Below are 26,417 nucleotides of genomic sequence, written 5' to 3'. Positions count from 1 at the left end.
GAGCTGAGGACCTGCAGGGGGCTGGGGTGGGCTGCGACCCCAGGTGGCCGGATCGGGGTAGGGGTATCCTTTTAGGCGACAGAAGGACCTCCTGGATGGAGGGATGCACAAGAAGACTTCGTCCGGTAATTATGCAATAAGAAGGCGCCCTTGTGCGGGATGCTGGGCAGAATTACTGACCCCTGGACCAGCCATCACTGACTTCTCTCCTGCTAATCTGAGAATCTGTGGTTGTCACTGGGGCATAAAGAGGCGAAAGAGGCCCCCATTTGGGTCCAGAGAGTGTAGAGGGAGAGGGCAGGGAAGAAGCAGACGGTGCATATACCGGAGAGCTCAGGTGCGGTGGGCGCTAGGGGTTGGAGACGCATGTCCCTGACAGACGCGCTCCGCGACCCGCTCAGCCCCTTACTCTCACAGTGGCGACGCCTGGCAGAAGTTGCAGGTCTAGGCATCAATTACTGCACGCCCGAATGCTGTCGATTTTTGTTCCCCAAGTCTGCTCAAGGCAGGAAAGGGCAGGGCAGTGACTGGAAACAGACCAGCCAGGTTCTGGGTAGCTGAGCAGTGGTATTGTCATAAAGGATTATTTGTGTGCAACACCCAAAGTCTGGAGTTTGGGGCCATGCGGAATTGGGTTATTACATTGGTCAGATTTAACTGCCAGAGGGAGAAATGTCTCGGTGTTAAAATTTGGCAACTCAATTTAGCTCTGGCTTGCTGGTCACCAGCCATGTACCTCTTTATCTTTTTATGTGACTGGGTTAAAGAGACACAATGGGAGAAATGACTTTTCCCTCATAGAATTGGGACATAGTCCATCTTGGCTCAGAATTGGGATTTAATGATGGGAAGACAAATTTTCCATCTTTGCTCTTGACTCGGAAGAATAGAATCTTAAAGAAATACCTGAGGGAGCATACATACTCTTTTTCCCTGATGTAAAAATAAGAGGGATTGTAAGAGTGAACAAAGAAAGAATTCTTAAATATCCTGGGCAGCTTGCAGTTATATGCAGCCCTTTTTTAAAGGCTTCAGGAGGTTGTACAGTTAGAAGGTGGGAGAGAGCTAGAAGTACAGAGGAGACAGGTAAAGGTAAGACTGTGGAGACTGCAGGGCCAGCAGAGCTTGTTTTTTCCTCCTGCAGGTCTGGAATAATGTGGGTGAGAATATGTAATGCTCAGTCATCCAGCTGTGTAACATGAAATTGCTTTTAATTTGAGCATCCGTTTTTGGAATAAAGGCAATTGTGGGCTTATTTTGCTAGCTCGCCCTATCAAATCTGTAATCTAATTCTATGAGTTTGTCTTCTTTCCACTTATTCATCCACCTGCTTAGAATCTATCAGGTGTAAATCTTCAGTGACTCCAAAACCCAGAGAATGTCCTGCATTGGGATAACTGATAATCTCATGTAGGAATCCTGTACCCAGTAGCAAACATGGAAAACAGATAGAATAGGGCTTGATTATTTCTGCTACAAAAATATCATACTAAGTTGCATGAAGGACTTTTAAAACATACCACTCTTTTAGTTCATTTAGAATATTTACTTGTTTATCAAGAAACCCAAATATCCCCTGCTTTGGTTAAGAGACTTGTTTTACAAGTTACACTTGTGTGATCAGAGTGGTCAATAGTTTTCCCAAATATAACCCAAGAAAGCTGACCTTCTACCTCTGAGTGATGCGTACTGTTGTGTTTAATTATCCTGTACAATGACAAGAGAAAATAAGATCAGGGCAGGGCAAATATGCAAGGAAATGGGACCCCCATGTCAGAAGAGAGTGGGAGCTTCCCAGTTACTTGAGCTTGTGCTGTTCAGTACCCTTTTGGCCTCCTTTGTTGTTGGTATAGAAATTTTAGGACCTCAGGTCTCTAGAGTAGGAATATGTGCATAGATGCTTAGTAATGTTTCCTTAACTATAACAGCAGGCATACACTCGGGTTGGAGTGAGTATGTTCCACTACCACATTCAGTGAGCCTGGGTAGGTGTTGTGATTAATCACGAGAATCTGTCCTAACTGCAGGTGGATTCCTCCCTGGACAGGGCTAGGGATGTGTTCTCTTTCTGCTAACCAAGGATGACCCATCATCCCAAGCTAGTAAATTGGACAGGCAGCAGTAGAAAAGAAAAAAGAGATTTCTGATCTTAAATTGACAGAAACCCTGTCTATCAAGGGTTAAAAATATTAGTGACCCGAATTTAAAGAGCCTGGGGGTCTGGTTCCTTTCTGTCCTGGAGTCCTTCCAGGATGGCTATTTTTTGTATTACTGAGTTGTTTTGTGTGGGGTCTTCTATATTAGCTGGGTGTGTTTTAAAAGTTGAAGCCTGGACATGAGAGGGCTAGGGTGTGCATGTGATGAGGGGGTAACAGGTTTCCCTCTGAGTGAAGGACCCTCTGCAGGACTCCTCCTGCAGCCCCTCTCTTCCCATATTTTCTTCAGGTTGCAGGAGGCACAGTGGCCTCTGTGCTGCTTTAGGACCCAGGCCAGGTCTCTGGGTTCTTGCCCTTCCTCTGTTCCACTTCTTTCTGTCCTGTCTCCCTTGGTTAGCAGAAGCTCTGAGAGCAGGAGCCCCGGGGCTCTGAGTAGGCTACAGCCAAATGAATGACCAGCCTGGGGAGAGGTATTTAAACAGTTGAACTAGTTTGTTTTCCACAGGACTTTGCAGAACCTTTGCTAAGCTACCATGCATATGAAAATTAAGGCAAGGTGGTAGGTGGCATCCAGCTCTTCTGCACCTCCGTAGTAGGAAATGCTTTGTGCTTCTGGATGACAACTCAAACAAGGGAAAGAGCTGCTGGCAGGATCGTTAGACAGCTGAGCAAAATAAAGTTACAACATCTTTTTCAAAATGCAGGGGAGGGAGGGTTTGCATCAAAAGATGGCAGTAGTACTGAGTAGACATTGTTAAAATTATAAACATGCCAATGTTTCCCATTTTCTTTTGTTTGAGGGAGAGAACAGAGGATAGGGCTTCTAATAGGTTCAGTATGTTCTTGCTTCCCTGACACTACTTTCCCTAGCTCTATCTCAAGAGATTTCAAAGAGCGAACTGTCAGACTGTGACATCTTGAGGTCCCATTTAATGATGGATGTGCCCCCTCCTATGAGGACAGGAGGACTGGAACACTGTGACCAGAAGGGATGCAGTAGGCTCAGGTGTGCCACCCCTGTCTGCCATGGGAGTTGTCTTGACTGCTTGAACAAAGGGGAATTAATTACAGAAAATGTCAGGCTTTTAAAGGGCCATTTGTCACCTGGCTTTGGGGAGAGCAGCAGCCTTTAGCAGAGCCGGGAGAAAGGACTGTGTATGTCCATGTCAGCTTTCCAGCCTCATGGAGAACTTGGTATTTAAGGACACGAGGCAGAGTAGTGGGGCAGCTTGGAGGACCTGGGGCTGGTAGGTTTGGAATGCTTCTCTTTTTGTTTAGAAAATGGGGCATATTATTGTGGAGAGTTATTTTCCCCAAGCTTGGACAAATCCTAATTCTGTAGGGTGGTTAGTTACCTATGGATGGAAGGGCTGGGGGAGAGAGTGAAATGGGGACAGGGCTGGTAGGGCTTAGGTTCTAATTAAACCTCTTTAAGCTGTTTATTCAGAACACATGTGGTGCAGTGAGTCCGTAGACTCTCGTGGGCTGGGTGTGCTTTTGCTGCCAGTTCTGAAAAGTGAGGGAGGCAGAGGTGGGTGAGTGGCTATTATGCTGGCATGCCTGGCACCTGCATTTTAACCAGAGCCACAGTGGGTTCTGGGGACAGTGGAAGCTGAGAAGGCTGAGAGTCCCAGGCAGAGCTCTGAGCTTTGTGTGGAGATTTTCAGCTTGTCTGGGGGCCACCCCTGGGGATGTGGGCAGTCTTGGCTGTGGTATCCCTGGGGCCCAGGGCATCCTCATGTGTCCAAAGCTCCCCAGGTGACTCACATAAGGCCAGGGTGCAGGACCTCAGGTCAAGCACTGGCAAGTAGATGTAGAGGTTCAGAATGAGAGCAAAGCCAGAGCATATCACCCTGGGAGAGCAGGACACACTGCCCTTCCTGAGCGATCCACACCCCACATTCCAGAATCCCTTGGTCTTCCTAGCTCATTCACTTGTGCCCAGAGACACAGATGATGATGCAGGACGTGGCCGCCTTGCCAGCTGTGCCTGAGCCTGATTAGAATGTGCCCTCCTTCTCCATGGGTGACGGTGAGCCAGGTTGGTCTTGAACTCACAGCAGTCCTGCTTTAGCCTCCTGAGTGTTGAGATTACAGATGTGCACCTGCATGCCAGGCTTGTTCTTTGTATTTTTTACTGTAGCCAGAGAAGTTCATATCCAAATTTAAAAACAGACCACCACACCACCACCCCACTTCCTGTAAAACCCTGTGTGATGGTTTCCCTTGTGGGCAAGAAGACTGCAGTCCACTGTAGCTCTCCAAGGCCTGGTGCTATCTGACCTGCACTGAAACTGCAGCCCCATGGACCCTCAGGGGCCTGTATCACAGACCTGGACCCTTGCCCTTTCACTGTGGGCATCTGCTGTCCCCTACCTCTTGCCAGGTCACACCTTGTTGTGCTTTCTTCTCCTAGTGCTGTGTCTCTGTCCTACTGCCGTGGACCACATCTCAGGTAAACTCTTGGATTCCGTGGGTCTCAGGATCTGTGTGTGTGTGTGTGTGTGTGTGTGTGTGTGTGTGTGTGTGTGTGTGACTGGTGTGGACTTGCTGCTGTGCCTTGACAGCTATTCTCTTGGACACATGAATGGATGCATCTTTTCATGGTGAACTTTGAGGTCATCCTGCCCTAAACTTGCATGCATATGTATACCTGCTTGTGTCTGAGAGGCATATGTTGTAAGCTGCAGAGACAGGCCCTGGGGCACCCATTGCATGTGACTTAGAGAGCAAGCCCTGATTTTATAAATTTTTGACCAGGTTACCTTGACAGTTTTTTCACTTACTCACTTAGATCATGGAGGGTGGGGATGGGGGAGCCCAAGTGCTTAAATATTACCTAACCCTTACGCCTGGTGTGGACATCTCTGCAAGTAGCCACATGTAGCGTTTGCTTGTGGGTGAACTTGCCTTCCACTGCCCTGCTCTTCCCTGCCTTTATCTGCACAGGAAAAACTGCCACCTGCTTCTGCCAGAGGTGTGTGTCTGATGCAGTGACAGCCCCTACCCCATACGGTGGGTAGTGTGAGGGAGCCCTCGCTTATGACTTATGACCCTTACGTTTCCTTTAAAAAGTTCAAGAAAGTGCAGTCAAACCATTACAGCAGAGTGTATGGAGCCAGGTGTTTATTATTCTTTACACTTTATGCTTTAAATGTATCTATCATCCATTTTAGAAACCATGAAATAGTGAAGCAAGAGGTGTTTTTGTTAAATCTCAGTTCATGACATTGTTTCCTGTCTAGAAAGCTTTTACCATTTTTTCCCACACTATATAAAGTGGAATGAAGTATAGCTGGTGGCCCTGAGGTTGAAGCGATTAAACAGCAGAAAGAAATATGCTAGGGTGCACATATATAGTTTGGATTTTTAAAATGTACTTTTTACTTTTTATATCAGTCACTCAACTTGGTTTCTTTAACACATTCCCACTGGGCTTGAACCACTGGTGGTACATGCACAACTGTCCCTTTCGGCTGCTTCTACTTTTGGTGGGACAAATGGATCTAATCACTTTTATCGGTCTTTTTGCTAAGAAAATTAATAAAAAGCTCCCTGATGGGACAGTTGTGCATGTACCACTCGTGGTTCAAACTGCCCAGCAGTGAGTCATACGAATTATGACCCCATTGTGAACGTATTAATAAGTCCATGTTATAAAAGATAGAGAAGCACTGTTGTCCATCTACAGAGTTTTTTGAGACATAACAAAAGCAAAATGGGCCATTTCTGGAATCTTGGAAGTTTTGTCCTTTCTTAGCACATGTTAGCAGTATGTAATGATCATGCTCATTGTGGGAAGTTGGTACATGTATGTAGCACATCTCAATTCCTCTTCATCCCCTTCTCCTGCTCCCTCTCTCTTTTTTTTTTCTTCTCTTTCTTGGGGCTGCGGTCATGTCTGATGACCACACTTAGAAGGCTATAGATTAAACAGGAAGTCACAAAGGTGCTGGAGGACTGACCCAGATCGTTCAGGTCTGAAGGTCTGCTACACCCCGTGGTCCTCCTGGTCCTTTCAGCCTCAGGGCCCCATTTTACACTCCTGGTCACCCTGGAGGATGAAGGTTTTGCATCACAGATGGGACACAGGGACCAAACAAGGCACAGAGCCAGTGAGCAGTGGAGTAGGGATTTGAACTGACACTATCTTTCCCCACTTTGTGCTTTGCTGCCCCTAGGAGGCTTGAGGACACAGTGGGGACAGAGCCAGGACAGCTGGCTTTGGAAGGTAGAGGGGCAGTTACGAGCCCCTTGCTGGGTGATGTTGCACATAAACCAGATAAACGACAGGACACTTAGTTAAATTTCAATTTTCAGAAAATAACAGCTTTTTTTATGTTACTAAAAAAGTGCAATATTTGAGACATATACTAAAAATTGTTGTTTATCTGAAATTTAAACATAACTGGATATCCCACATTTTTCCTTGTTTAATCTGGTAATTCCCTCTGGGGGCCCCAGAAAGCACCAGGCCTAATATGTGGGCACTGGAGGGTGGCCCTCAAGATACCAAGCGAGACATCTTGGCAGGTGGTGAGCTCCCCATCACAAATTACATTCAGATAAAGCTAAAGAACCACTTTGTAGGTGTAAGGGGGTGGGGAAGAATTCAGGTTTCAGTGCTGGATTCCAGTGAGATTCTAGAAGAGACAAGAAAGAGAGTCACTGCTCTGGGCCCTTGCTGAGTCTGACAGTTCAACTGTCTCTAAGGTCATCTGCCATCAGTACTGCGTGGAGAACAGTTGTTCTGCCAGGTAAGGTGGCCAGCCTCTGTCAGATGATGGTGCCCACCCTATGATGTCTTTAGCTGTGTGGTCTGGCTTGAAGAAGCATTGTGTCAGGGGAAGCACACTTTTTTGCCTCTTGTTCTGGGAATTGATGGTGACTTTCTTTTTCTGTGTCCCCTGAAGCTGCTGTAGAGAGTGACTTTTGTGATAGACTGAAGACCAGCCAGTGCACCTTGTGACACTCCAAGACAGGAAGAACATGAACAGCACCCAATCCCATGGCTTTGCCCAGGCCCATGCAGGCAAATGAACCTAGGTGAGAAGCGCATGTGTTTCTTTCCCTGTTTTTTATTTTTGGTACTGGAAATTGAATCCAAGTCCTTTGCGTTGAGTTACATACTTAGCTCTGCTTTTTAACTTTTTATTTTGAGATAGAGTCTCACCAACTCTCTGTGTTGCTGAGACTAGGCTCAAACTTGTAGTCCTCCTGTCTCATCCTGGAATGCCAGGATTGTAGGTGTGTGTCACCGTACTTGGCTGCTTTTAAAAAAGTCTCTAGGTATGTCCCCACCCTGGCAGCCAGTGAGGGTCTTAAACAGCCTACCTAGCATGGCCTCAGTGGGGTTTCTGCCCTCTTCAAGTTACTTCCAGTGAAGGTCCAGTCCTTGGCAGATGCCCAGAGGCCCATTTGGCTCTGGGGCTATGTGGTGGCCTTGGTCTGGGCCAGACAAGAGCCGACAGGCAAATGTATGAGAAAAAAATCTTATCCTGGATTCTAGAAACAAACAGGCATGGCCTTCTCTCTTGATCTCTCCACTGAGGTGTTTCAAATTTGATCTAATTGCTAAATGAATCCTGCAATATCATTAATGAAATATGAAATGTTAAATTAAACGCCAAGCCAAAATACCCATTGGAGCAAAGGGAAGACAGTGCAAGCATTTGTGTTGATTCTGCTCATTAAATTCATCTGTTCTTCCTGTTACCTTTTGCTGAAGTGATTTGCTTGTGAGTAGCAGATGCATCTCGCTTGTGTTTTCCAGGAAGCGTTGTTGAATGGCTGACGTGTGACAACATGCACCACCAGTGGCTCCTGTTGGCTGCATGCTTCTGGGTGATTTTTATGTTAATGGTGGCGAGCAAGTTCATCACACTGACCTTTAAAGACCTGGATGGTATGTGTGACCTTTAAAGACCCAGATGGTAGATGTGCTTCCTGGTTCAAGGGGCTCTAGCTGGTGGAGTCCCTAAGTGATAGCGATCCCAGAACCAAAGGAGGTGCTTGGCTTACAGAGGTGCCAGAGTGTCCTGAAGGCCTTGTACCAGAGTGTAGTACAATTCTCAGCTTGGAAATTCATTCTGCTTCATGTCCTCATGAGAGACATGCCATTGTCACTCAGCATGCCTGTGCACTAAACAGTGTCTCACCTTGGTGGCATGCGTTTGAAGGTCACCCTCAGTGCTTTGGGAAGAGGGGCATTTAAATATGTGTTGTCAGGTTGTCTTAAAAGTTTTTCAGCTGGGCTTTGCTGAACGTGGCATTGTCATGCAGAGGTATAAAGAGCAGCAGACTGGAGCTTGGTGAAGTGCTTCTCCCTCACATTCTTGTCCCTTGCTTACCTAGGTCATGATATCTCTTCTACAACATCAACACCCTCTGCTCTGATGGGAGGTGCTTGGTGTGGGCAAGTAGGGGTTGGGGCCCTTCAGCAGCCACACTCTTCCACAGCCAGGTGGAGGGGGCGAGAGACATGGGGACAGCTCATTGGCCGCTTTGGATTGCCTGAGAGCTTCAGCCTGGGAGGGAGATCCTTGGGTTGGGGATGAGCACAGCGTCTCTGCATGGTGCTTTTTTAAAAATAGTTTTATTTTTATGAGTCCATGTTTGCAGTGCACGGTGATTGCATTCATCCAGGGAAGTTGGTGCGCGCACAGAACACATCTCAATTCTTCACTCATCCTCTTCTGCTCTCCCACCCCCGCCCATCTCTTAGTCCCCTTTCCATTTGCAAATGATCTATTTTCCTACTTCCTATTTTCCTTTATTTTGCTTTTTAATTTATTCTTTGGGTTTCTCATGTAAGAGAAAGCATGTGATATTGAAGCTTGTGTATCTGATTTATTTCACTTAACATTATGGTCTTAGGGTACATCCATTTTTCTAGAATGCCTCAGATTTATCCTCCTTTATGGCATAGTAGTACCCTGTTTTGTTAAATTCCACATTTTTAATCCATTCATCTGTCCACAGACTTAGGCTGCTTATAAGATTTAGCTGTTATGAGTTGTGCTACTATAAGCATGGGTGTACATGGATCATTGCAATGTGATGTCTTTAACCCTTTCAGCAAGGGAGCTTTGTGGGTCCATCTGCTGACGTGACCCTAGCAGGGGCGACTAGATGTGTCTGTTTCAAGTTTTCCGGTGTCCTCCTGCGCTATCTGTGTGACCCATGGCTGCAGGCGTCTGCTACATCCCAGAGAGCTGCAGGCAGGTCCCGGGCAATGCTGAGGGCCACCGATCCCCATCCTCTAGGGCAGTGCGAGCACAGGCTGGAGGGCAGGGTGCAGCAGCATGGGAAGCCCTGAAATGAGCCCTGGGTGGTGGCACTCACCTCCATGGTAGGCACACAGGGACCATTCATTGCCAGACTTCGGGAATCCTGTCTGACTGTCACTGCGGGTCCCTCTTTCATCTTCCAGGAGCTCTAGGGGACAAACCTGTGAGGTTGGCAGCCTTGGCGAGTGATATTATATCCCACTAGACCAGGTAGCCTAGGCATCAAGCTCACAGTGGGAACCAGAGGCTCCATGGAAAGAGCCAGGTGGAGCCTGGAGGGAGGGGTTGGGATTTTTGCTGTGACATCAGCATAGTCACTTGCTACCCATAGTTACCACCCTTGTTAAGACAGTGGTCCTCACCCTAGGGGTATTTTGGGGCCTACTGGAGACATGGTGACTCTGCCGCTGATGACCAAGTGTATTCGAATCTGCAGGAGTGGGGCCTGTGGATACTCAAATGCAGAGCAGAGCTGGGAATTTGAGAGGTGCCAAGTCATGACTCCCTCAGTGTCCTTTGCTGGGAAGGGAGGCACCATCAAGCTCATAAGACTGTGCTTTATTTCATTTAAAAATAGGAGTGCATGTAATATGTTTTAGTGAAACAGCCATCTATAGTAGTTAAATAAGCCAGAAGTGGTGGTGTGTACCTGTAGTCCTGGCTGCTTAGGAGGCTGATGATGGAGGATCACTTGAGCCCACGAGTTCAAGACCAACCTGGGTAGCAGATTTTGTTGCCCATAGTAAGAGTCTATCTCAGAAAAAACGAACAACAGTAATAATAGTTACAGAAAATATGTGCCCTTGGGTTTTACTATTCTCTGGCAAGAGAGCTTTTAAACGGCTGATAAGCAAGGTGTATTCTGCCTGGATGTGCTAATGTTTATGCTGGATGTTTTCAGAAAAGTGCAGGTGCCTCAGAAGGCATTGGAAAAGGGATTGAGCACTTAAGAGGAATCTCGGGTAAAAGCAGTGAAGGCAGGCAAAGGGCCTTAGGGCTTCAGCCTGGAAGAAGGATCTGCAGACATTCTTGGCTCATTCTACCCAGTGTCTCTGCCAGTCTGCCTCGGTGACAGACATTTGGGGTGGCCATGTGGCCCAGCTGGCTTCACAGCCAGGGCACAGTGGTCCCACACTTTTTCTGAGAGCTGGGTCAGGTGGGGATGCCATGGCTCATTAGTGTGTAGTGAACTCAGAGAAAGCAAGGTTCTTGACCATCAGGTTGCTGAAATTGTGGGGTAGTCACTACAGTGCAGCCCAGCCTGTCCTGACTCCCTTCGGATCTTACTTGCTGTCCTAAGTACCTGCTTAGCATCACGGGGTGGATGTTCCTTGGCTGTACTGGGTGTAGGAAGGGAGCTCACATGCAGGACATCTGGCCAGCCTAGGTGACAAATCCAAGACCAAGCAGCCAAGGGATGTCACATACTTGGTGCCCACCTGGAGACTTTCAGTGAGGGTCTTGTGCTAAGGTGGCATGTTTTTGTTTTGTTTTGTTTTTTGAGACACTCTCACTATGTAGCCCAGGCTGGCTTTGAACTCACTATGTAGCTCAGGCTTGCCTTGAACTCATGGGGCTTCTCCTGCCTCAGCCTCCCAAGTGCTGGGATGACAGACCTGCATCCTCATTCCTAGGAAGAGCTGTGGATTAGAGGGTACATTCGTGGAGCCTCACTGTTCTCCTCTGTCAGAGAACACAGTTCAGCCCACTGGCAGATTGGGAAACCTAAGAGGTTTGTGGACACGTTGCCATGAAGGGTTGGAGTTTATTTCACACATGTTCACAGCATTTTTGCTTTTGAACCCAAAGCCCCCTTGTAAATTGCATTAGAGGGAAATAAGTCTAAGTCTATCTCCACCATAGCAAAGTTCTCTTTCCTGGGACTGGGAACAGAACCTTTGTGTTCAGGGGACTTGGGTGGCCCAGTGGCCCTGGTGGCCCTGGAGCTACTCCTTTGGCTCTGTCTTCTTGGAAGCAGAGCCCTAGCCAGAATCCCAGCCAGTGGGCATGCACATTTTCTTTATACCTCCTGTTCTTTATGATTTCCCTGCTACCCTAGCTGAGAGGAAGGGCACATTTGTCCTAAGCTGTCATTGACAGGAACACTTTCCATTTCACACTGTGATGGTTTCCCTTTCAGCTCAGTGAGGGAAGCCAAGATGATATTTGTGTAGTGATTTATCCTCAGCACATTGCTGTGTCGTGTTGAACTGAGATCGGCTAGACTTTTGTTACAGGGAAATAAATTCTGCCTCATGATACATGTTTGACAATGTGCTGTCAAGATTCAGAATCAAAACTGACATCTGGTGGGGCTGGTGTATCTTTGTAGACATTCCTGTCCATCTTGCATCCTCACCTTTCTTGAGAGCTTCTGGAGGTCACCATCCACGACTTAACTGTCCCCTCATACCCATCCAGCATGTGCATGGGACAGGGCTGCAAGACTGGGTGACCAGACTCAGTGTTGCCAGTGAGACAAGGTTTGTGACCGCTTTTAGAAGAACAGAGTGGTACTTTCATAACAAAAGGAGGACATTGTAGAGACATCGTCTACCCCCTTGAAGGGCGAAATCCTGCACCTTGAAGCTGGAGACTCACTCTCAAGGGGCAGAGTAGACAGAGGACATCTGTTACAGCAGTGCTGATGGTAGCATTTGCCACCATCAGAGAAGCAGTAGCAAAAGAAAGCCAGACATAACCAGTGCTGTAGGTTCTGTCTGACTCTAGTTGAGTTAGACAAGTTGGGAAACAAATACCAGGAAGCTTAACATCATAAAAATGTTAACTTTGGGGGATGATTGGTCCTCAGGGCACTGGTAGGTAGTTTCATTCTTGCACAGAAAAAGAAAGCGGTGGGCGAAAGATGCTGTGTGCCAGGTGGGGGCAGAGACTAACAGCCAAACTCCAGCAGGCGTGCAACTGCACACAGGCAGAGTGTGGGTGTCAGTGACCCAAGAGGAGAGGAGGTTTTGATTTCTGAAGATGAAACATGCTTTTTTTATGATCAGTTTTATACTTTTATTGGATACCTCCTTTTCTAATTATGAGACTTTGCAAAATTTTGGAAGGAAATGTTTCTTTGTTGACAGAGAGCTGAAGGTGACCTTCAAATTCTACCCCTGCAAAATTAGTATTGTCATATATTATTGGTATGGCAAGCATTTAGGATTCCTCTGGTCTGATTTTGAATCCCATGACTTCTTTAATGTGAAAGCACTGACTAGACTGCTGATTGGCTTTCTATAAATTAAACTTTTTATTAGGAGATCATTGTGGAGTGTGGCCCATTATAAGAAATAACACAGAGAGGTCCTGTGTTCCCTTTACCCAGCTTCCCCCAGTGGTAGCATCTTGCAGGATCACAGCGCAATACCAGAAGCAGGGCATTGGTGTGATACAGTCAAAATACGGAATGTTTCCCTCAATGTGGCTATCCATCCTGCTGCCCTTCCCAGCCGTGCCTGTCCTCCTCCTTGACCCCTTACAACCACTAATCCATTCTTTGCATAATCTTATCATTTTCAGAATAAAACATTTTGGGATTAGCTTTCTGCACTTGACATAATTCTCCAGAGACTCACCCAACTTGTCTATATCAGTAGGTCTTTCAGTTTTATAGCTGCGTTGTATTCCATGAAGGCTGTTTCCAGTTCGGGGATATTAACAGATGGAGCTGCTACAGCCACTTATATTCAGGTCTTTGTGTGAATATAAATTTTTATTTATCTGGATTAAATACCTGTGAGTTCAAGTGCTGGCTCATATGATCATAGCATGCTAGTTTTCTCCCCCAAGTTGTATTTCCAGAGTAGCTGTGCCCTTTTCCATTCCCTCAGGCATTATATAAGAGGTCAGCTTTCCTCATCCTTATCACCATTTGGCATTGTCACTATTTTATACCAAAGGCATTCTGCTAGGTGTGTGGTGAGGTCACTTTGTGGTTTTAATTTGCATTTGCCTCATAACTAATGACCTTGGGCATCTTTTCCTGGGTTTATTTGTTCTTCCTGCATCCCCTCCCAGGAAATATCTGTGCTGCCTTGCCCAGTTTTTAATTGGCTTAGTTTTTTAACCTTTGAGTTTTGACAGTTCCTTTTTATACTCCAGATTAAAGTTCTTTGTCAGATACATAGTTCATAAATATTTTCTTCCTGTCACTCACCTGTCTTTTCATCCTCCTCAGATAGAATTTCACAATGCACAAATTTTTAATTTTAATGAAGTTCAGTTTTTCCAAAGATTTTCTCCTATGCTGTTTTGTGAAACTTCAAGGGCTGAACATTTTATAGCTAAACCTATCATCTTTGAATAAGATGTGAGGTGTAGATAGTGCCTCGCCCTTTGGGCTACAGATGTCCAATCGCTCCAGCTCAGTTTTCTGGGCAGACTGTCCTCTGGTTGGCTTACGCATGCCACTCAGGCATTGCTCTCTGTCCGTCCATCTGTGCCTGTGCCTCGTCGAAAAAACATCTTAACCTCTCTGTTTTCCAGGGTACAGTGCCAAACAGGAGCTGCTATTCCTGACAACCGTGCCGGAAGCGGGGAGGCTGGCAGATGACGAAAAGCACTGTCCTAGGGAACTGAAGGTGGGCACAAGCACAGTCCCCTCTGACATGGACGCAGTTGTCCTCAGGGAGCCCTGCACAGGGTCCCTACTCCCACCTGGACCTACAGTAGTTTCTGTCCCTGTCACCTGCCCCATGGCACAGGCTGAGCATCCAGAATCCACAGTGCTCCTAACTCCCAAAGTTCCTCAGACGTTCCCACTGGTGGGTGATTCCACAACTCAAAGCTTCTTATGTGTAAAATTATATAAAATATCATATACAGCCTATGTCTAAGAGGCATAAGAAACTAAATGAAATGGGTGCTTGTGTAAAGAGCTCATTATGTATACAAAGATATTTCAAAATCCAAAAACAACTGTAGAATTTGAAACACTGCAAGCATTTTAGATAAGGGATAATCGGCCTGTGGCTGCTTTTGCTAGTTCTCTATATTTATGTTCTCCTTTTAGTTTTCTTTTGGAGAGGCACAAGGTCACATTTATTTTATATTCCTTGCTCAAGGTTTTGCTAAATTCCTGGCCAGCTAAGCATGAGCCTCACCAGAGAGAGAGGGAGCGTGTTGAATAGATCAGGAGAAAACTGGGAGTGTGAAAAGCTCTCTCACCCAGAACCATGGGATTTTGAAGATAGGAGGGGCCTCTGACAGCAGAGAGATGGTCTAGCCTCTGAACTTCGTGGACGCAGGGGTTCATTATGGGGAAGAGGCCAGTGCCCAGAGTCGTGTGGGGTCACAGGCAGAACCCAATGTAGCCGCTTTTCCCTGCTCTCATTGGCCGTGACATTGGCCCCAGGTCCTCCCGTAGGCCCCTTTTACACACGAGTTCCTCCTGCTTCCCTGTCCAGGATGAGGGCTGTGCCCATGCAGTTCGCTTTCACCTGCTAACCCCATCCCGACACTGGAAGGTAGAGGTTATGGCTGTGCCAGAAGAAATGACCTGGGTCAGGCAAGCCCTAAAATGTTCGTCAGCCTGGAGTTAAACCCAGCTGTCCTGGTTCACGGTGTCAGATGGCAAATCTGAGCCCAGAGTGGAAAGCACCCCCGGTCAGAACAGAGTAAGGCTAGGGTGTGCTTTTTCAGATGTTGATGTAACAGAGATCCAGTCTGCAGATCTCTCTCTCTCCCTCTCTCTCCCTCCCCCCCTCCCCCCTTCTCTTTCTCTCTCCCTCTCTCTTTCTCTCTCTATTTTGGGGGGAGGTACTGGGGATCCATCTTGGGACCTTGCGCTTGTGAGGCAGGCCGCAGAACTACTGAGCTAAATCTCTGGCCCTGCAGAACTCTTTTTGAGACACCCAGGAATACCAGGAATGTTGCTTTTTGGTGGTGACAGCCTAGGCAAGAAAAGAACTCAGACAGTCTCCAGAGACAAGAAACCACAGCACCAGTAGAGAATAGGAGGGAGGCTTCAACAGAATGAGCTGAGGAAGCAGATGTCTGGTTGAAGAGATAAAGAGTACCACAGAAGTAGGGTGAGCATTTTTGTGACAAGGTCCCCATGAGGGCACTGCAGAAAAATGCTTTTCATTCAGTGGCCTGCAGGAGCAGTCATGGGTGGAGAAACTGCAGCAGAATGTACTTCATGGTTTGCAGAGCACTGTGCTGGGTTTTTAGTTTAATGGTCTCTTGGTGGAAGCCTCTAAGAACGAGGTATTTTTATTCTCAATATGTGGTTGGAAACCACAAGGCATGTGGTTTTTGCTCACTGACCCTCCATGCCTTAAGCAGGAGGCACTGGACTTGTTTCTGGGCCCTGTGTTCTCTTCCTACGAGGTCCTTTTGATTCTCTGGCAGCCCAGCTTCAGAGTGGAGGAAATGAGTCCCATGTAAAGTCCACTAGGCCCAAGAATTATTAGTAGTGCAGGCCAGCATGTTTCCCATCAGAAAGGTGACTGATTAAGGAAACCATGTTCTGTAGCTTCTCTTCAGATTTATTTTGTGTATCCTATACCTGAATGCTTGAATGGGAAAAGAGTAAAAAATCATACCAGTAATTAAAATTGGTTTTCAGTATTTGCTGAGGTGGTGAGGAGGGAAGACAGAAAATGATGCTACTTGGTAAACACAATTGAATGAGAAGTTTCTTCTTTGTATTTAGTACTTGAGTGCAAAGAAAAGCCAAATTTGCAAGTGCTGGAGGCTTTCCTGTGATTGCTAGAGAGCTTGTTTGGAGGCATTATTCCGTGGCATCCTGCTCCTGATCTGGATTCAGTTTGGGCTTCAGGGTAGTTTTAAGGGAAGATGTCAAGGTAGAAGTGTTTCAGAAACCTTTGGGCCAGAGGCAGAGAGGAGTGGGGTCCAGGGAACAGCCTTGCTGCCTCAAGACACTTCCAAGGAGGACTGGCTGGTGCCTGGGGGCTGACACACCGCTGTAATGGGAATTTTAACTTGCCAAACAGCAGTGTGCACTGGTATGTCCCCTCTGCATTTTTCTCCAGCCCCACACCCTACTGCTCATCAGCTGGGCTGTCCTGGGTGTTTCCCTAAGACCCTAACAGCAAGACTCAGCAAGCAGCTGTGTGGCTAGTGTCCCACCCCCAGAGCAGGAGGAGCTGGGATTGAGCTTCAGCTAAAGTCCCCCAGTGTTGGAGACATTCTTCCAGGTGCCACACAGTCCCAGGGTACGTACTGTCCTTTGGAACTTGAGCTTCCCCAATCTTCTCTAGTTTTTAAATCAGCTTCTCTCTAGAAGGAAGTCACCAGAGCCAGGGGCACATCACTGTCTAGGCCAGGGTGCTGATTTCTGTATGTAACTCAGCACCAAAGTAGAAGGACCTGGAGGAGAGAGGCTTCCGGAAGGTGCAGGAAGTAGTGATTGTTGCTCTGTTGAAATAGGAGGGAGGGAAAAGGATGGGCCAGTGGGGGTGGTACCTGTTTGCTCCCTGCAATCCTGGTGCCTCTTCTGCCCCTTGTCACCTGCAGCCGACAGGGAAGATGCTTGCTGACAGCCAGCCTGTCCAGCCCCTGGTCTACCTGGAGCGCCTAGAGCTCATCCGGAATGTCTGCAGGGATGAGGCCCTGAGGAACCTCTCACACACAGCCGTCTCCAAGTTTGTCCTGGACCGAATATTTGTCTGCGACAAGCACAAGATTCTTTTCTGCCAGACTCCCAAAGTGGGCAACACACAGTGGAAGAAGGTGTTGATTGTCCTCAATGGTGCGTGTGCCACATTGTGCTGGTGGGGACATCAGTCAAGGACCTTGAGGGTCTGCCTGAGGGCGAGGGATGTGGAGAGTACTCAGAGGAGGGGTGGGTCCTCCTGAAAGGTCCAGCAACCTTCCAGAAAGTTCTCTGGTTTTCCCTGTCAGTGCTGCACTTTAAAGTTGGTGGTGTTAATTAATTTTTTACTCTTCTTCCTCTTCTTCATCTTCCTCCTGTTCCTCCTCTTCTTTCTCTCTGGTCTTCTATGCAGGGATCACCCCAGATCCTTGTACATTCTGGGCAGGCTCCCTGCCTCTGAATCTGAGCTACACCTCCAGCCCTCAGTGAGGTTAAATTTATACACTGACCATTTTCAAAGGCTCTTGGCCAAGGTCAGGGTTGCTTCACTTTTCACAGTGGGATCTCTACCTTGACCAGCCTGCCCACCCCGCTGACCCTTGTTCTGATCCTGTTTATCCTTTGTGCTGGTCCCTCTGTTGTGAAGAGCCCCACCCCACCCCAGGTGACCCTGTACCCTGCTAGGTGGGCCTGGGGTCCTTTACCTACAAACAGAGTTCTGTGCCTGCTGGGTAGAAAGAAATTGCACCTTCTTTTCCACTGTGCTCAGAGGTTTAAGTTGGCTCAATTTAGGAAATGTGATGTTTACCAGAAACCAGTGAGATCATAGAAAAGCGACGCCAAACACTGTAGTTCTGATTACTCACAGCTCTTCCCAGACACCAGGTTTGTTTGTTTAAACTCCAATTAGTCTGCACTAATCCAGGATAATGATGGGTTCTGTCTGGTAAAGTGTGCTTCAAAAGAACTTCATTCCAACCCATGACCCACAGCAGTAGGGTGCCTTGTCCAGAGTCAGAGCCTGGCGCTGTAGGTTGGTGGCCCACGGGTCCTGTTCCCCAGCTCCCAAAGCAGGTCTCACGATTGCTGGTCGGTGTTGGCTGCCATGTGTGGTACTGGGGAAGAAGATAACATCAGCATGTTGGGTTTCTGAATCAAAGAACAAGGTTACCAATCAGTTGAAAGCAAGGAGAATACCGAAAGGCCCGCAAGTTGACCCTGCCAGTGGGAAGCACCCTGAATCAGAGGAAGTGAACAGCCACTTACAGGGACAGGATGAAGCAGGAGCAGGCCGCAGTATCTCCGGTGCATGGAGACACCACCTGTTAGCCCGTGGATAGGTATGGGTTTTGTAGTTCCCCATTTCAGTTAAAAATTAAATTGAGCCCTGTGTGGTGGTGCACACCTGTAATCCCTGCACTCAGGAGGCCAAGGTAGGAGGATCCATGTGAGTTGGGGAGCAACCTGGGCTACATCATGAGTTCAGGGCCAGCCTGAAATACACAGTATGATTCTGTCTCAGAACTGAAAACAAATTTTTATTTAATTAAAAAAAAAAAAAAAGAAACTTCCTTCTTTGACTTTAGCACATGCTTCAGTCAGATGCTTGGTGATAATAGAACAAACTGGTTTTGAGAGCCTTTTTTATCCAAATCACCATTTCCTGGAGAATCTCTTCTCAGAAGTCTTCAGCTCATTTCTAAAACAGCAAGGGCTTCTCTAATCTCTTCCCCCTCGCCTTTCTTAATGACTGAAAACAAACAAAACAAAGGAACAGGTTTGCCCCATCATGGGCTAAGGCACAGTGCCCCTGTGGCTGCTGGTCTTGTGCCTTGATGCATCTGCAGACCCAGAAAGCTGGCTCCTCCACCATCCCTTTGGCTGTTTGAAAGCCATCTGGGCACCAGCACCGAGTTCCGGCCTTGGGCTTAACTGTTTGGGAAAGAATGAATGCATAAAACAGGTGAAGCTGCAGCCACTGCTCAGGTGCTCCAAGAGGGATTCTTTTGTGCCAGGACAGCAGGATTGGCACAGAATAAGCGTTAAGGGGCATAGCCAAACCCTTCCTGGCATTGTGACTGTTTGCTCTTACTTGTCTACACCAGAAGGAGAAAGGTTTGCCCAGCCCCCATCCCTGGGACGGGGCCCCAGCCCTGTCTGTGGCTGCTGACGCTGCCCACCCCCCTCATGTGGCATGCCTGTCCTCACTGTTTCCTGGAGACCTCACTGCTGTAGCTATAGCTGGATTTTCCCAGCATCAAACACCCTTTCCATTTACCAGGCGAGGCTGCCCAGAGGATTCCTGAGAACCTCAACTAGCCTGAGGCTGGGGTGCTGTGAGACCTGGTGCCATTGAGTCAGGTACCCGGGTGCTGCATTTGGCAGGCCTGCCCCTCTAGCATCTCCCTGGTGTCAGGAGATTAGGTGTTACTGGTTTCAGGAATTTCTGTTCCCAGGCCTTTAAGCTTTCTTCCTATTTTATTTATTTTGTGGTAATGAGTATTAAACTCAGGGTCTTCAAACTGAATGATCTCCCCAGCCCTTCTTTTTGTTTTTCAGTTGGAGACAGGGTCTTGCTAAGTTGTCCATGCTAGGCTCACACATGGAATCCTCCTGTCTCAGCCTCCCAGAGTGCTAGCTTTCTTTCATGGCAGCTTTAGCCCAGGTGCCTTGCCAGGGGGTAGGCACTGTCAGTATGTCTACCCTGCTCCCTTCCCTTCCTCCTTCCCAATATCCTCTCTTCCTCTACTTGGCTCCAGGGATGACTAGTTCTTGTCTTCCCCTCTCTGTGCTGCTAGCGGGAGCAGCTAGAACTCAGGCACAAGTGTGGATGTAGGGATAGGCTTGTCACTGGTGTCCCAGGGAACATAAGTACCAAGATGAGATAGACAGCAGCTTTCTTTAGAGTCCACACTAAGGCACCAGGGCACCTTCCCCTGTTTCTTCTCCAGGGGCCTTTCCGTCCATCGAAGAGATCCCAGAGAACGTGGTGCATGACCACGAGAAGAATGGCCTCCCACGCCTCTCCTCTTTCAGCGAGGCCGAGATCCAGAATCGGTAAGAGCAGGATCTGCAGTGCGGACAAGGGGGTGTCTGGAGCCCATGGAGAACATGTGATAAAACAGACTCAGCTTGTATTTGCTGTGGACTGGCGCTCACTTTACTCTGAGGACTACAAATGGGGCTGTTGGTTTGGTTTTTGAGCAGCCACCAAGTCTATGCCCATCATCCTGTGGGTGTAGACCTGAGCCCTTGTGAGAGTCTCGGGACATCTTTTTCAGCCTTACCCTCATGTCTTCCATTAATATTTATGTAATCCTGCTAATAGGAATGAGTCGTGGTATGGTGGCACGGGACTATAATCCCAGAACTTGGAGGCTGAGGCAAGATTGCCCTGTCTCAAAATCAGAAATAAAAAGTCCTAAGGATTTAGCTCAGTACAAAGGTCCTGGAACCCTAGCACTGCAAAAAGAAGAGGAAAAAGAAAGTTCTATGGGTAACTTTCTGTGGCCTCTGTCAATCCTGTCTTACTCAGAGTTCCAAACTTATAAAAGTTCTTGAAAGCTTGAATTATTCCAGTCACCAACAAAACATCGATTCCATAGAATCCTGCCAGGGAGTCCCTAGGGAGAATATGATGGCCTGGGACAGTTGAGTTTTCTGAGCTTCTGTTTTCTCACATCTATGCCAGAATCTGAGGAAGAGAAGCATGGACCCAGCAGGACTTGGCCCAGTGAGGCTTCCATGGGTCCCTCCCATGCTTCATTTTCCTTCTGTCTCAGTTATTTTTTCATTGTTGGGACAAATACTTGACACCCACAAGTTAAAGGAAGAAGGGTTTATTCTTACTCTCAGTTTATAGAGGTTTCAGCCCATAGTCAGCTGGCTCCAAGGCAGGTGGCTTGACAGAGGGGCCTGGTAGAGGGGAAACAGTATGACATGCAGGCAGGAAGTAGCAGGGCCTTTTTAGTAGCAGGGAAAACCTTTTTATTCCGTTGAAGCAGCAAGCCTATTGCTTGGTGCCAGCCACACCCAGGATGGGTGTTCCCTCTTCAGTGAATTCATCATCCACACCCAAAACTAAACTCATCAGTGGATTGATCCAGTATTGCAGACCCAGGATCCATCATCACACACCCATGATCCATTCACTCCCCAAATTCTCACCGATGAGTGCATGAGACTTTGGTGGGGTCATCTACATACAAGCTGTAACGCCTCTTGTGGCCTCTAAGAGCATCAAGTTAACCACCTGTTTTTTTCATTGTTTTCCCTAGACTGAAAACATACTTCAAGTTTTTCATCGTAAGAGATCCCTTCGAACGACTCATTTCTGCCTTTAAGGACAAGTTTGTGCACAATCCCCGGTTTGAACCTTGGTACAGGCATGAGATTGCCCCGGGCATCATCCGGAAGTACAGGAGGAACCGGACAGAGACCCGAGGAATCCAGTTTGAAGATTTTGTGCGCTACCTGGGTGACCCAAACCACAGGTGGCTTGACCTTCAGTTTGGGGACCATATCATCCACTGGGTGACATATGTGGAACTGTGTGCACCCTGTGAGATCAAGTATAGCGTGATTGGACACCACGAGACACTGGAAGAGGATGCCCCATACATCCTGCGAGAAGCTGGCATTGACCACCTGGTGTCATACCCAACCATCCCTCTGGGCATCACCGTGTATAACAGAACCAAGGTCCAGAACTACTTCCTGGGCATCAGCAAACGGGACATCCGACGCCTGTATGCACGCTTTGAGGGGGACTTCAAGCTCTTTGGGTATCAAAAACCGAATTTCTTGCTAAACTAATGTGCAGGATCTGTGATTGCAGAGTCTTCATTAGTGCAGGGGATAACCAGTAGAGTTCTGAGCACAGGAATAACTTCTTGGTCACTTCCTTGCTTAAGAAACCCTCTGGGTGTCTGGTCCTAGGAGCAAGTGAAGCTGTACCCTGGCAGCTCTACCTGACTTAGGTGTAAGATGCTGTATCATCAGGCCACCAGTGGCCCTTACAAAGCATTAGGAGTTGTCTAAGTGGGAGTCACACCTGTGGCTGTCCTGGCTAGACCCAGTGGTCACATCAGTCACTGGTGAATGGCAGGAACAAAGAGCACCAAACAAAGAGTTGGAGAAACTGAGACACAGCAAACACTCCCAAGACTCATGCAGGATCAAATCTGGGTCATGGAATGACACCTCTGGTTCCCTTTTGGCGCTGCTGTAGTCATGAAGGCAAAGTGTCCTTCCTGTGGCCATCAGTTCCCATGACGGTCAGTGATGACCACACAGCAGTCCCCAAGGTCCATTTGTTCTGAACCACACCCACTGTGTGACGCTTGTCTACATTTCAGAAGCTCTGTGTGCCAAGCACCCCTTTGATCTAGCATAGTTTGGATTGTGAAGAGAGAATAGACTCTTTCCATCTGAGCAGGGGACACTTGCGGTACAAGTAGGAACATGGCAAAGGACGCTGCTGTAGATGGGCCCCTGTGTCCTGCCCATACACCTCTTGTCTTGAGTGACCATCGAGGTGGGCAGCCGGGCTCCCCAGATTTCCCCTGCCATTATTCTCCTCAAAGGGGAGAAAGAACTGAACATCGGCTGTTCTGACAGCAACAGGAGGAAACCAAATGTTGGGGGCAGCATCGCAGGATTCATTTGGGCTCATCTGTCCCAGTGTCTTCTCATCTCCATAAGGTGACTTCTCCTAGGCCCTTTTCTGATCATGCCACCATCCTGGATGAAGTGGCCAGGAGTTGGGTAACCAAGTTCACCAGCAATAAACCCTCCAGTGAGGTGCCTTCCAGGCACAGAGGCAGCCCTGCTGAGGAGCGAGCCACCCTGGCTATTTCACACCTGACTGGCAGAGGTGATAGGACATATTCCCAAGAGTTGGTGGCACTCACATCTGTACTGTGCCCATGAGCCCAGGCCTGGGAGGACAGAGGTGGGCCTTTCTTAGAGGCTGCCTCCCCCTTCTCAAGACGGCTTCCTGAATTTGTAAATGTGAAAGTGAAATAAAATGTAAGATATGTGCCAAACCAGATGTGTGCTGCAGCTCCAGGGAAAGGTGCTCTGGGCTGTGTGTGAGCCCCTAGGCTTGGCAGTAGGGACAGGACTATGGACAGGACTATGGACAGGAAGCAAGACATGCTCTTCAGGCCCTTTGTCCTCAGCTGTTGTGCCAACAGTGTGACATATTTTTCTATAAAGTTTTGGTGAAGTCTTGTTAGAACCATTTCAGACCTGATGAGCTGATTGATTACCTCTTTCCTGTTTGAAAAATCATAGTGTGAGAAATGTATGTGAATTTAAGGCCTTAAAGTTAGTCCTAATTAAAATAGCATTTTCTCTCAAACAAAAGCTTGGTATGTGGGTTGGTTTTTGGTTGGTTTTGGTTTTTGCCTTTCCCTTGAATCATTTTCCCAAAATACTTAATCAAACATGTAGAGGCTGCTACCTTATGGTCATCTCAGTGTGTCCAGCACAAGGGTGCTTCCACCCACTGTGGCTCCTGGTGCCACACCCAGCCTTGGACATCAGTGTCCCAGAATGGTGCCGCCTCTACCCCTAGCATTGGTCTCCCCTTTAGAACAGCCGGAAGTGACCTCACCACTGGCTGGTGCACTCTGGGCCTGCAGTGCTTGTAGTAGCTCTGATGATCTGCAGATTCTTCTAATCTTACTTTTCTTTCCCAGAAGAATGGGAAATGTCTGCAGCCTTCCTTCCACCTCATTTTCTGTCTCCTTCAATGCTGGATGGCAGTGTTGCTGCTGGTGTGACCCCTCTCTGCTCCTGGTTTCTGTCCTGGTGGTGGATGAGGACTACGTCTTTCACATGTTGGTCTCCATAGCACATGGTTGGTCAGCCACATCCTCAGTGTCCTCTCTCAGTTCTCTTTCTTGCTTTTTTGTAATATAGACAGGCTGAGCACGTCCCAGATCTTTAGGCTCTGGTTCTGTTTTGCATAATAATTGAGCTTTGAAGTCATGTCTCTCTTCTACCATTTTGCTGTACTGATGCTTCTCAACTTTGCCATGTGGTTACTTCCTGGTAAAGCCATTGTAAGTTGAAAAGAAAGATCCTATGTCAAAATTTCATTCCAAACCACTTTGCAACACAGCACACTGTAGAGTCTTGGTTGTTTCCCCCGTGAATGTGGCTGGGAGCCACAGTTCACTGTTTCTGCCCAGATCTCATATTGCTAAGTTGGAAAAAGATCAAAATTCAAAACAGTTTCTGCTGTATGCATATTGCTTTCACACAAATCATAAAATTTTAAAATCTTAAATTGAATCCTCATAACCTTAACCATCTGTGTCAGCAGTCAGAAGGAAATGGACACATTTTCAACACTTTGCCTAGAAATCCCAGCTAAAGATCCCATCTCTTCACTTACAAGTTTTCCTTTCCACAAAATGCTAGGACACAAATGCAATCTGTCCAATTTCTTACCCTTTTAGAGTAATGATTTTATTTCCTATTTCCAAAGACATGTTCCTGGGGCCTCTGCAGAATGGCCTTTACCATCCACCTCTCCATCACCTTCTGTTTGTGATGATGGATTCTCCAAGAATACTGGCTCTTATGTGCTCCTTTTTTTTTTTTTCTTGAGCCATCACCAGAATTATCTTTCATGCCATATTTCTAGTGTGTACCTTAAAATTTCAGCCTCTATGTGTTGTCTTATTTCAAAGCTGGGTCCATGATTTTAGACATTTATTTCAACAATATCCCATTTCTCATTTCTGATTTCTGTCTTAGTCTGGTAGTCTTGAGCTGTCATGATAAAATACCAGAGACTGAGTCTTAGCAAAAGAAACTTATTTTTGACAATTTTTGACTGGGAAGCCCAAGATCAAAGCGTCGACAGGTTCAATTCTTATTGAACTTTCTTCCTGGCTTGCAGAGAGCTGCCTTGCTGCTGTGTCTTTGCATGACAGTATGTCCTCTGGTCTCCCTTAAAAAGGTGCTAACTCTGCCGTGGGAGGCCTCCCTTGTGACTTCACTTAACCCTAATTATCTCCCTTAGGCCCCCCTCCATGTACACATTGGGGATTAGGGATAAATATGTATTTTAGGGGAACACAAACCATTAGTGTATAACTTTGGTCCATGGGTCAAGGATTTTTTTTTCTTTTTATTGAGTTTATTGGTACATTCTAGGTATACAATACAGTTACATTCATTACTGGGATCTTGTACCTTTACATGACAGGTCTTGGTTCTCATTTTTCATGGGTCAAGGAGGTTCTGCATTTGCCAGTGCAGCTTCTGAAAACAGAAGTTGCTCCTAGTGTTGAGCTGACATGGGATGTGTATACAGAGCATGGCACTCTCTACATAGACACATCAGCCCCCTTGGCCGCCCTTGTGTGCCCCAGTGTGGCTTCAGCAGCCCCTGAATTCTTCACTGCCCCCTCCATTGCTGCCAACATTTGATGGGAGATAAGCTATGAACTAAAAAGCCACTTTAACTCCCACTGCACCCCCAAAGCTCATCATGAGACCTTCTGTTTCTGCCTTCTTTCTTCTGTTTTCTCTTTAGCTTTTGAGGATGGAGATGCTAAATAAAAGAATACCTCACCACCTACACACATGCACAAAAGCTGCCAATTTCTAAATGCCTCTCTGTCTCTTGCCTTTTTCCTTAGAAAAAAGTTCCAATGTAAAAGAACATCAACAGTTTTTAATTTGCCATTTCACAGTAAATTGTAACACTTTAGAATCTTGTTCATGTTAACAAAACTGACCTCTGAACATTAGGCAACTGAAATGATGTCAGGTCATACTGCTGTAGAAATTAGGTCACAGGATCTCATTTTGAGCCAGCTGAGTTAGTTTTGCTTCCCCTTAAGGTCAGGAGGCCCAGATGAGCTTCTACAGGGCTAGAGACTCAAAGACCGAAGCCTAAGCCTCTCAGCCAAACCAGAATGAGCAAGACAGAAAGGATGCATGGCTGCCTGCCCACTACCATTCCTGATCATGAAATCTGGCTGCACACAAAGATTAGAAGCAGTGCTTTGTGGCTGAGAATTCCCCTCAAGCATTGATTCAAAGTGTTCACAAAACTTGCTGACAATCTAGGTGCCAAGGAAAAGAGCATTCCTTTTGCCTTCCTCCTAAGACCACCTATGCAAGTTACAGATTGGGAGCATTGAGCACAGAGATTCTTGGGTTCTGTATCAATAAGAAGCTACATTGCCTAAGTTTAGAATTAGTACTCATGACTCTTCATAAGTATACTTGCATCAGTAACATCTGGTGGAATTTTGGTACAGGGTTGTCCTAAACCTAGAATTCCCTCTTGTGACTAAGCCCCTGATCTGTTGCTCAGACCCTGAAGTGTGTTGTGGACCTGTGCTTTTCACACAGTTCTGGAGATAAACTCTAAACCTC

At 47.1% G+C, this 26,417-nt stretch overlaps 1 protein-coding gene across 3 annotated transcripts; it reads left to right on the top strand.

Moving 5' to 3' along the window:
• The first annotated feature begins 9 nt into the window (after positions 1–9).
• Positions 10–23,355, top strand: Chst10 (carbohydrate sulfotransferase 10). Of its 3 annotated transcripts, XM_010637134.2 has the most exons (8): positions 4,267–4,611; positions 5,106–5,171; positions 7,070–7,202; positions 7,930–8,061; positions 13,940–14,034; positions 16,934–17,168; positions 19,964–20,069; positions 21,290–23,355. In XM_010637134.2, the coding sequence occupies exons 3-8, from the start codon at positions 7,193–7,195 to the stop codon at positions 21,825–21,827; spliced, it is 1,116 nt and encodes a 371-aa protein (XP_010635436.1). In that variant the 5' UTR covers positions 4,267–4,611; positions 5,106–5,171; positions 7,070–7,192; the 3' UTR covers positions 21,828–23,355. The 3 variants fall into 3 exon arrangements, with proteins under 3 accessions (XP_010635438.1, XP_010635436.1, XP_010635437.1); XM_010637136.2 differs by lacking the exons at positions 4,267–4,611; positions 5,106–5,171 and adding an exon at positions 10–125; XM_010637135.2 differs by lacking the exon at positions 5,106–5,171.
• The last annotated feature ends 3,062 nt before the right edge of the window (positions 23,356–26,417 follow it).

Source organism: Fukomys damarensis, unplaced genomic scaffold (genome assembly GCF_012274545.1).
Source record: "Fukomys damarensis isolate Sample0158 unplaced genomic scaffold, DMR_v1.0_HiC HiC_scaffold_9, whole genome shotgun sequence".
In the NCBI taxonomy this organism is placed as follows: Eukaryota; Metazoa; Chordata; class Mammalia; order Rodentia; family Bathyergidae; genus Fukomys; species Fukomys damarensis.
The sequence above is the reverse complement of the archived record's forward strand: the minus strand, read 5'-3'. Positions and strand labels throughout refer to the sequence as shown.

Excerpts from the sequence above, each read along its gene's own strand:
- Chst10 (XM_010637136.2), top strand. Across the intron at positions 8,062-13,939 it reads GACCTTTAAAGACCTGGATG|GGTACAGTGCCAAACAGGAG; the intron begins GTATGTGTGACC and ends TCTGTTTTCCAG. Across the intron at positions 17,169-19,963 it reads GGTGTTGATTGTCCTCAATG|GGGCCTTTCCGTCCATCGAA; the intron begins GTGCGTGTGCCA and ends TTTCTTCTCCAG.